At 48.7% G+C, this 11,170-nt stretch overlaps 1 protein-coding gene across 1 annotated transcript in view; it reads right to left on the bottom strand.

Annotated features, from left to right (window-relative positions):
• The window catches only part of LOC104501004 (sterol regulatory element-binding protein cleavage-activating protein-like), a gene marked incomplete at its 3' end in the record, with an annotated part of 23,816 nt that extends 15,322 nt beyond the window's left edge, over positions 1–8,494 (bottom strand). Inside the window, exons 1-2 of the mRNA XM_010144738.1 lie at positions 8,323–8,494; positions 1,222–1,351 (exon numbers count right to left, since the gene is read on the bottom strand). Of these exons, the coding sequence (XP_010143040.1) occupies positions 1,222–1,351; positions 8,323–8,444 (252 nt within the window). The remainder of the gene's footprint in view (positions 1–1,221; positions 1,352–8,322) is intronic.
• Positions 8,495–11,170: the final 2,676 nt, after the last annotated feature.

Genomic DNA, 11,170 nt, shown 5'->3' with positions numbered 1-11,170 from the left:
CGTAATGTGGTACTGAAGTGAAGGCCGGGAGCAGGGACTCACAGATGCCCCTCGCAGCGCTGCAGTTCCCCAGCCTGTGCCGATTCTGCTGGGCGCCACTTAAATCTCCCCAGTCTCTGTGCTATGGGGACTGCAGCACTGATGGCCGTGGCAGCCAGAACCTTTGTGCTCTGTTAGCTGAACTAAGCAACAAAGCAGGAGGGAAGATTTAATCGGCCAGCAGCAGCCTGAGTTAACAGCGTAGGGCAAATGCGCTCAGTGGCACCAGGGAGCGTAGAAGGCAGCAAATTATTTCAATCACAGAGAGAAAAGCACGAATGGGGAGAGCAGAGAGCTGGAGGCATGAAAGCATTAAGCCAACAGGTAACTTCTACTTAAGAGAGAAGAGAGACTCTGGAAAGCAAAAGGACAATGTGGGTTATGAAGGATGGTTTTAGAATCGCTTTCTGCTTTCCTGGACCAGGTCATCAGCCTTCTTGGAAAGCAGCAGGATTCCAGTTTGCTCACGCAAAGGAAAGTTCATCCCTTTCCCTTAACGTTAAGGATACGTCGTTTACCTGCATGATAACACCAGCCAAGACCAAACCCCACCTTTAGATTATCCTCACTCACCAGGTTCTTCAGGCACCCCTACACTCCCTAGACCGCACTGCAGCAGCCAGCACCACAGACAGAGCCCTTGGCTGCCTAAATGCAAATTCAAACAAGAAACTCTGATAGGGACCTTAAGAAAAAACTCTGCTAGATGCAGTGTTTTAAAGCCAAAGGAGAAAAAATTGCAAGAGCTGAGGAGCCGGACACTCTGTCTTCCACCTCCAGGCCAGGCAGACGTCTCCAAGACAGCTTGTTAGTGATCTTTGAAGGATAAGCTGGTTGATGGCCAGAACCCAAATCCCTTCAGAGAGGCTGACAACCCCAAATCCACCATTGTAATGACTGGTAGCGTCTCCCCGTAGTCAGAGCAGTGAAGGCTGATGAGATGTTATTCCCCCCCTTCCAAGGAGGCCAAGGGCAGGTATGTGAAGCGGTGGCTGTCAGCAGGACGCTTGTTTTTCTGATAGAGCAAGACTAATACAAGATAAATATAGCCTGAATTTAGCAGTTACACAAAGCAACTCGTCACCAGGAGTATTTTCTGTTGATTAGGGTAAAGCGTAGCTAACACAGCAGGGATGTTTCTCCACCTCATGGACGCCCTCAGCCCCCCAGCACAGCACTCACCCAGTCGGGACGCTCGCCAGGATCCCCTTGCTGCAGCCCTGCGTCAGGAGCAGGAGGGGAGTAATCCTTCACCGGGGTGCTGTACTCCACAGGGCCGGTTCCGGGCAGTGGCAGCTTCAGCAGCGGGTAACTGCGGTTTAAGACGTAAGCAAGAAACATTGTGCTTTGGTTTTAACAAGCCAGAAGAGCTTCAAAAATGAATGGGCTGTGAAAAATGAGCACACCCCAGCTAAAGGCAGGCTCCGTGGGACAGGAGACACAGCGGCGACACAAGAGTTGCTGTTCGAGGTGCTTCCCCAACACCGAAGACAATTGGCCTTCGATAACTAAGAGTCCTGGCAGAAAAAGGAGGGAAGTTCTCACGAGAATCACCTGAAAGTCAGTAGTTCCAAAACCATTAGTACAGCCACGTCTCAGCTATTCTGTACTCGCACAGAAATAAGTCATCTGTTGTGTTCGCCGACTGCTGCCCTGCCCCACACCCTGTACTAATCACCTCACTTCCCTCATTGAAGATTTAAACTATTTCCACTATTTGTCATGAGTCCTCAAAGGACTTTTAAAAGAAGCACCAAAACACCAAACAAGGTCCAAAATATTTATTTTCTTGCACCTTTGCTACTACAATTTTCAGTGATTGTGGCTGCTACCCCACAACAAAGGCTTCAAACCATTTGGGAGTTGAGAAACTGAGGTTTCAGAGAGTTTAGAATCATGTTTATAGCTAGAGGTTCTCAGAAGTGATCAAAATCGTATTAGGATTGACCTGGTGGAAGCAGCAAGACCGATGGTACAGAGGTATCGACCATCAAGTGGGAATTGTCAGCTCCAAAATGAACCAGAGTCCCAAGTTTCCTGGGCTTTCTATGTAACTTGCCCCCACTTCATTAGGGATTAGCCTGAATCATCAAAAGCCATGGAGGGGACAAGCAGCAGCTAAAGACTGAGCAAAACGCTGAGAAAGAACAAAGAAATCCAAAGCAGAGCTTGTTGGATTTGCTGTTTTATTAGTCTGACAAAAATACATCATCTAATTATTATCATTGCATTGTGCAATGGGCAGGAAGAGAAAAAGGAATAATTAAATCATGTCGGAACCCGTCGGAGGTGAAAATGCCCCACCAAAGCCCCAACCTGAAGACACTGCGCAGGCTCTTCTCCTCTCACAAGCAGAAATAAATCAGCTTTGGTCCTTCTAACCGACACACAGCGCCTGCCTGTTCTGCCACAGCCAGTCCAGGGAAGGCCACTGAAACAGTGACATGGCAGGAGAACGTGGTGCCAAAGGAGATACTGGGTTAACTGGACTCATCTGACCTGGAGGAGACTGAGGAGGGAATCTAGAATGTGGCTTTCAGCTAATTAATTCGTGGTTATGGTGAGGATGACCCCAGGCTTGTCTCAGAGGTGCCCAGGGAAAGGACACGAACTGCAGCAAGGAAATTCCAATTAGATGTACGGAAAAAATCCTTCACAATGAGAGCAGCCGAACACTGGGAAGGGAACCAGAGTAGCTGCGGACTCTCGATCACCAGAGATACCCAAGAGTCAACCAGCCGGGGCTCTGAGCCTGACCTGGGGATAGCCCTGCTTCGAGCAATTTGCTGCATCATCCCAGACTCCCCATGGAAGGGATCTCCTGCACAAAGCAGGGCCAGCGCGAGCAGGTTCCCCACGTCCAGGCTGGGTTTGTGGATCTCCAAGGACTGAGGTCCCACAGCCTCTCTGGGCATCGAGCAGCCATCTTAAGCAGACCTCACCCCCCTTTGTGGATTAGGGGTAACACACACCTCTGGTAGGGCTGTGGGAGCAGCAGAGGGACAGGAGAAGAGCTGGGAAAAGTGACCGACCTCAGGTTCCTCAGCTGTCTGCACAATAACCAGCTGCCCATAACCACCGATGGTTTGTAGGTGTTGAGTGTGTTACATCAAGCAATTCTGGGTTCCATTATGGCCTTTCTGGGCTTGAGGCCACAAAGGAAAGCCATAGCACCGGCTTACGTACCACAGAAATTTGGAAAAAACACATTTTCTGAGTTTTTTTAAAAACTAGCCTCTGGAGATGGCGGTTGGTGGCTCCACCACGTTGGTTCTCAGGCACTAGTATATTTACATCTGAATAAAACCAATTCCTCACCAAGAAACACGCCTGTTGCCAGAGTGGAGTGGGGACGTGTGTCAGCTCCTCTACTACGGACCGTTTCCTCCTGCGTGGGTACCTGCCATTCACAGGAGCCTTGGCTTTAGCTGCAGAAGCTACCTGAGAAGTTGGTTAGGAGGAAAGTTCATCTAAACAACACAATCTGTCCACAGCTTTCAGCTGGCTCGGTGTTACACGAGGCCTTGGAGTAAGATGCGAGGCAGGACAGGCTGAGATTCAGTATTTGTTTCTTCTGTTGTAAAAAAAAAAAAAAGGTTTTATTTTCTGTAGAGGGGAAGAAGTGAGCCACTCCCATCCTGGAGCTACCTTCTAATATACAGGACACAGCAGCTCACAGCAACTTCACGGCTAGTTTTGAATGGCCAAGGGTTTTTCTGTTTATTTTTCATGTTAGGATTTTCAACCTTGTCATGAAATAGAGGAAGGAGCAAACGGCATTTTCTGGAAGACTCAAGGGCAACCAAATGAGGGGAAGAACAAAATTCAGCAGGTCAGGAAGAGGATAGCAGCATCTAACACTGTGTTACTCCCAACTGTTTGCCTCTTGCTCGTACAACACAAAACGGCGTCAGATCTTCTCTGCACATCCTTCTCCTCATTCCCCTCTAAGCTAATGAGTCCTAATTCTGCTACTCCTCACTGCTAAAGACAGTGAGGCCTAACACTTTTTTGTCGTGGCTCCACTCTTGTAGGTTATCGCCTTCATCACGAGTAAGAGCTTTTGTCTTTGGTGATACCGTCTTCACTTTTTCAGGGGGCAGATTTCGATCAGCCACAGGGAAGAGATCCTTCCCTGTGAGGGCGTGAGGCACTGGCACAGGTTGCCCAGAGAAGCTGTGGCTGCCCCTTATCTGGAAGTGTTCAAGGCCAGGTTGGAGGGGGCTTGGAGCATCCTGGGCTAGTGGAAGGTGTCCCTGCCCACGGGGCAGTTTTAACCTCGAACAAAGGTTAGACCAGCCCCTGCTGTCTGCACACTTCTGTTTAGCTCCTGTAGTCCTTACTGCAACATGAGCTAGACGGTGTAGATTGCCCATGGTGTTGTTTTGCAGCAGAGCTCAGGAACAAGATCTACTATGGGGACTCTCTGCAAAATCTCCCTCATCCTGAGCCAGCTACAACATCAGTGTAAGTCCCCATAAGGGAAGCAGGGGCATACGTTTGCTTGTATCACAGTGACACTTGAGGATTCATGTCTACGAAAGGTTTTTGAAATGTCTGATGGAAGAACACAGAGATTACGCTTACTGTCAGTTATTTCAGCAAAATGCTAAAATATTCGTTCTTGAATTTATTCAGCCTTATAGAGGCATGTGAGACTGGCTGATCTTGTCAGTGACACCCGAGACAGACTGACGGTGGAGAACAGGAGAGAGCAAGGAAGAACCACCCAGCAATATTGAGACACTCACTACACCTCCTTCTTCAGGCATCAACGTTAGAGCATCCTTAAAACTTGTGCAAATCCAAAATAAAGGGAAAACAGATCACCTACAAGCCGGCAACGCTGAATTCAAGCAAGGGCGCATTTGAGTTACTAAGCATGAGGTAGGTTCAAGTAAGAATGTTCATCCAACTACTTTACATATTTTCAAGACAGCTTAGAGGGCCAAGATGGAGAAGTGCCAGGTCAGCCCGAGGCAGCTGGTAGCTCAACAAAACTCCAAACCCTGCGATTGCATGTTCCTCCTCTCAGAATCACAGTGGAGATCTCCACCACCCCAGAATAGTCATTGGCTGGTGAACTCAAAGGGAAGCAGAGAGCTGCCAGCTCTTAGATAAGAGGGAAGATGGTGATATATTGCCTTAAAATAGCTACCGCCTCCATTTTGCACACTGTGGAACAAGCTTTTAGCCTGTTTCCAGCCTAAACTACCACAGGCAGAACCACCTGAAACCCCACTGCTGATGGCAAGATCTGGAGTTTGACAGAAAGCGTCTTGCCAGCGGGTGAAGGCCAGATATTTGGCAGCAACAGTTCCCTGTTCGGCCTCAGTAAGTGTCCAAACAATACCTGTTTTCTTTGTCCTGACCCTCAAAAATCTCCACTGCAGAAGGAAAAATTCCCTCTGCTCTGTGCCACCAGCCTCCCTTTGCCTGCGAAGCAGAACAGAGGCTTCGTTCCACACAACTTGCTCCTGGTTTCATCATGTGGTCCCACAGGAGACTATTCTCTGTGGATTCGGGGCATGAACAAGCTGACAGCCAGTCAGCTCCTCTGGTTATCACACGAGACAGTACAAACCTGTGAGAGAGCGAAATGTTCTTTTAGAATGAAATGTGTGTGTACGCAAACGGGCTCAGGCTCAGACATTTCTACAGTTCCTCAGCAGCAGAACCCGGTGCTTCAGTCCAACAATAAACATGTGCGCAGACTCACCCTGGGTAACGCCCCTAAACCTGCTTCATGGGGTAAAGGGTTTGATTTCAAATTCTTTAACTAAAAACTACTCTGCAGAACTACACGGGAATTTCAGATTTACTCCGATTACCAGATTTATGGGCATCACCTGTTCTCTGAGCCGGGGAGGAGGAACTACGTGCCAGACCAGCTAGAGCAGTGCTCTCGGTCTGCTAGGGGAAAGCATAAAATGACACACGCGGGTACACCGGTCCCTGTAAAGAACAGGAGTGTTTCTTAATGCAGTCCCATTGACGTGGGATGATGAAAATTCATGTCACAGGGAGATGTAGTAAAACAAGAAGTTAACCAACATGCCCTGTCCCTGCCAACAGCTGGCTCAGCAGAAAACCCCCACTGCAAAGACTAACATAACATATAAATGCACTTTTGCTCTACTACCTCCTCCTCTTTCCACCCACTTCTGGAGGGACAGGCACCAACCTTCCCAGCAACACCAACGATGTCACAGCTTCTTCCCTGTTGACAAAAGTCAGTACAAAACTGACTGGATCACTTGTGTATCTTCTTTCCTCCTCAGACACACCTGCAGTTCCTACTAGACCGGCCCATGCTCGTTTCAGACCCCAATCCTCATTACTACCTACGCAGTGATGAGGAGCTCCCACCAGTCATGCTGGAAGAAGCGTTGCCTAAAGTGGCTTCTACGTTGGAACTGGGCCTTGATTTCTTCCTCCAGCTTCTTTCTCCAAATTTCAGCCCATTTCTCACTCATTTTTGCAGCGAGGTGGCTGCGATGAATCAGCAAGATCTGTCCTATGAAAACGGAACGCTTGTGAAGAGCACAACAAATTAAATCCCAGCAGTAAGTCGGTGCCAAAGACCATTATTCAGAGTCCTGATGAGGTGACTGCAGGAGAAAATGCAAGCGTGATGCTTGGTGGCCATCAGCAGGTTCCTCCTGCCAGCCAACAGAAAGCTTCCACAGGAGGCAGCTGTCCAACAGCTCCTGTGGGCGCCCCGACCAAGCCAAGGAACCTGGATACAACACCCTTGGTAACGCAGCTTCCTGTCCGTGGATATAATCAGGTTTGCTGCTTGTTTTAAATAATGAACAGTATGTTCAGAGCCACCACAGCAGGCAGCTCAGGGCCAGTCCAGATGGTTTCAGAGTATCTCCACGCATGGAGCCTCCACCACCCCTCCGGGGTACCTGCTCCAGTGGTTAACAGCTTCAAATTAAAAATGCATTTTCTTAGGTGTAAGCAGAATCTGCTGTGTTCCGGCTTGTGCCTGTTGCCTCGTGTCCTGTCACTGGGCACCCACTGGGTGGTGAGCCTGGCTCCAGCCTCTTCACACCCTCTCTTTATAGGTCTACATATGGTGGTAAGATCCCCTGAGCTTCTTTCCTCTGGGCTGAGTCCCAGCTCAGCCCCTCCTCAAAGGAGACATGCTCCAGGCCCTTCATCATCTTCATGGCCTTTTGCTGGACTCGTTCCACTAATTCCATATCCCTCTTTTAACAGAAAGCCCAGCACTGGCACTGGACCCAGCACTCCAGGAGCGGCCTCACAGTGCTGCATAGCAGGGAAGGATCACCCTGACCTGCTGGCAATGCTCTCGCTAATGCAGCCCAGAACACTGGGATACCTCCGCTGGGAGGACACGCTGGTGGCTACTGTTCAGTTTGTGGCCACCAGGACCTCTGGGACCTGTTCTGCAAAGCTGCTTTCCAGAGCGTCGACTCCCATCTGCAGAGGTGCCTGGGGTTAGTCTTCCTTTTACAGCTCCTTGTGATGAACTTCACGAGGTTCTTCTCTGCCCACACAGCCATGTGATGCATCAGCCACTCTTCCCAGTTTTCATCCAGTTTGCAGTCTGCACAGTTGCTGAGGGTGCAGTCCACCCCACCATCCAGGTCAGCAATGAAGAAGTCAGACCTCAGGCTCACACCAAGAGGAAGATTTCCAGCCCTCAACCCAAAACTAAACTTTCAATAAACGCTCCAGAGCATCCCGTGCACGGATTCCCGTCAGAGCTCGGTTTTACCACACTGACGTGCTCCGGTGTAGAACAGCCGCACAACACCTCGCTGGGAGGGATTCAGAGGCCTGTGTAATATTTCTGAGAGTGAAATTAGGTTCAGTTGCACCCTGAATCCAAATAAGAGTCCAGATGGAGAGCGGAGAACTTACGAGAACACACGACATGTGCCGAGGCAAGGGGGGAGCAAGAAGAGTACAGGAAGGGAAGACAGAATGGGAAAGCGCGGAGAGAAGGATCAACTCTCCTTCTCCCACTTTTAATCCATGGTTTTGGCGTCCACCACCAGCTGTTTGGGATTCCTTTTATTTATTGCTTTATTTCACTTATTCAATTAGTTTTCACTCTTTAATTATTAAACCACACAGACACTTCATCCCTATCTTTTGTCCCACAAAAAGAGATGACAAAAACCTATTAAGTTTAAGAGCTCTGGGCTAGCCCACCAGATGGGAAAACCTGAGCACACTCATACCGCTGCTACAAAAACCCCACAAAGCAGCACCACCCCGTGACCACCAGGACTTTGCATGACTTACCAGCAGGCCAAAATACAGAGCCCAGTGAAGAGGATGATGGGGATGGGGTAGGAAGCACACAACAGCCCGTGGTTGTAGAACGCCCGCGATATCCTCTCGCGCAGTTTTTCAGTCAGGGTCATCCTCGACCGTCGTCACCTGGTTGCCATCCCGGGATGCATCAAGGGGTCGGGCAATGCCAGCATGTGCAATGCTTCAGCAAAGGCACTGTGTCCAGCTAGGAACGGGAGAGGGAGAGATCAGTACGAGGAAATAAACATCACCAGCTTGTTCTAGAAAGACTTCTCCGAGTGCTCTGAGGAGGTGCCAAAAAGCCAGTGAGAACCGAGGGATGGAGGCTGGCTGCCGGCGGTGCCATCTAAGGGATGGCGGGCTCTGGAGCACAGGATGAAGCTCTTCCAGAGTTGAAACGCTCAGCGACAAGAGGAGAGCCCAGACAACCTGCAGGAAGTTGTTTTTGCACGGGGAACGAGGGAGGGAAGCAGCAGCAGCCACGGTTCAGGAGACCACATGGCGAAAGAACCTAATGCAGATACTGCTTGGCAAGACACATTTCGACCCGACTGCGAGTGTCACGACTCGGCTGTTTACCCGGCGCAAGCTGAATCGCACATCTCAGAGCTGGTCAGCTTAGACTGGCAATTTGATTTGTGAAGTATAAAAAGAAATGTGCTATAAAAAGCCGTAGGAAAAGGTTCAGAGAATCCAGTGAAATAAAGCGCAAACCAGATTTCTAGGAAGGATGGAGAGAACAAACCTACCCTCTAACTTTTTAATGTTTGGTTTTAAATCTCAGGGTAAATGCAAAGCATGTGGTTCAGGACAACACTCTGAGACATGAAGGGCTTGAATACAAGACAGAATTGTTTTGTACTGTCCAAAGCTCTGATTGGTCATGATTGTTAGATTTTGATCTGAAAGGATTTTTCCTGGCTTCTCTGGGACAGTTAGAGACCCAAAGCACATGAAATAAGTTATTTTGTCCCCAGAACAAACCCCAAGGACAGACATAACACTTTTAATTTCACACTCAATTCTATTTAATGTCCACAGGACTATTTTACAACAATCCATCTATTTTTTCCTCCCTCAGTGATGCAACTAAATCAGATTTTTAGCAACAGAAACACCAGTAGATTGGCCTAATGACCACATGGATAAATATTTCTGCTCCTGTCTTTTAGCGAGGCGCTACATCTTCCCGTAAGAATCGATATCACTTTCTCAGTCGCAATTTTGGTTTGCCCACAGCCTACCTCAGTGTGAAGGCTCCGGGGTTTGAGGAGACAGGAGGGAGGAGAAGCTCCTGCCACCCGGGTAAGGCAAAACCGCTGCACAGAATAGGAAGGTTTTGTCTTACATTCACACAGAGAACCTAAAGTGTGGTACCGTGCAAAGGAACAGACGTGTGGTGTATAGGAGCATGTTTAGAAGTTGTGAAGAAAAAGCTTGTTTTGGTCCAGTGCCAACTATGACCCATTCAAATCAAGGCCAGGCCAAACATAAAAAAAAAAGTGGAAAATACTGTTTTTAAAGGTGCTCTGAAATCGCCAGAAATATGGACTTCATATTCGAGGTCTCAGGAGTGAGGAGAAAAACAAATTCAATTTAATTTAAAATTTCAAAGACCAAGCCCTCTTCCAGAGCTGTTCATAGAGTGAGAAATAATGCAGCAAAACCCCACGTACACAAGCTAGTAGAACCAGAATAATAATCAAGATTATGGCAGTAACTGAACAGAGAATCCACAGTCTGTGCTACTAGAATGGGAAAGGGTGTTGCAAACAAGCGCACTGGAAGAGAAATATTCAGGGCTTCACCTCGCAGGTGGTTCGTCTCAGGGTGAGTCTTGCAAGAGCTCACGCAGACAGATCGTATCCCTCATCTAAAATGCAAATATTAAATAATCTTTTAAAGCAAAGCCAAGCTACAAACCCCCTGGGTCTCAGCACCAGCCTCCGTGGCTGTCTCACCACAGCAGAAGATCTGGTCCCTTGGGACAGGACCTGCTTGGCCTCACACCGGGCTCCGTGACCAGCCTCCCCTTCCACCAGCAGCTCTCACTGGAGCTGGTTGGGGTGGAAGGAACCTCAAAGCCTGCCCAGTTCTAACCCATCCTGGTTGTTAGTGTTGCGCTGGGAACCGTTTCTCCTAATTGCAAAGGAGGGCAGCTTTGTACTTACTCGCCTTAGCTGATGTGAAACACCAGCGATCAGTAAGAATAAACATTAAGCATTCCAAAGCTAATATTTGCTTATTAGGTTTTGCGGGGTTGCATATAAAGCTCTGAAATCTTTATGAGCTTCATGCTTGGACAGTGCTTGTAGAAGTTACAAGCAGGAACTGTCCCCACTTAAAGTTGTTTTTGCAAACAAAGATTAACTAACTCAAAATAAACCCACTGATTACAGGACAAATGTGAAGGAGAATATTTCAGTGTTTTTCCTCTCACAAAACTGCAAATCCAAGACAAAGTTTGCCTGGGAACAAGAGGATATCTCACCTGTAATTCAGCACTGGCATCAGCGTGGAACAACCCTGCATCATCCAGCGGCTCCCAGCCTCAGCAGCCTCCCCTCCACGTACACCGGCACGGCAGCTCTTTACGCAGCCCCTCCTAGAACCCAATTCTGGCTCTACAGGACTTCTAGGAGCTGACAGCCGGTTGGGCTCCTCCATTTCCCACCCACCCAAGAGCTGAACCGATGATTCGCTTTCTGCTTCCAGACTTTCCTGTCATGAGGAGCTTGTGGTGGCCACCTCTGTGTCAGGGAACAGAGCTGCACTGAAGCTGAGCACTGATAACTTCATGGATGCAGCAGCACGTCAGGGACCTCTGGAGCTCACT

Source organism: Buceros rhinoceros, unplaced genomic scaffold, assembly GCF_000710305.1.
Source record: "Buceros rhinoceros silvestris isolate BGI_N320 unplaced genomic scaffold, ASM71030v1 scaffold31951, whole genome shotgun sequence".
Classification (NCBI taxonomy): domain Eukaryota; kingdom Metazoa; phylum Chordata; class Aves; order Bucerotiformes; family Bucerotidae; genus Buceros; species Buceros rhinoceros.
This window is presented reverse-complemented; position numbering and strand designations above follow the sequence as displayed.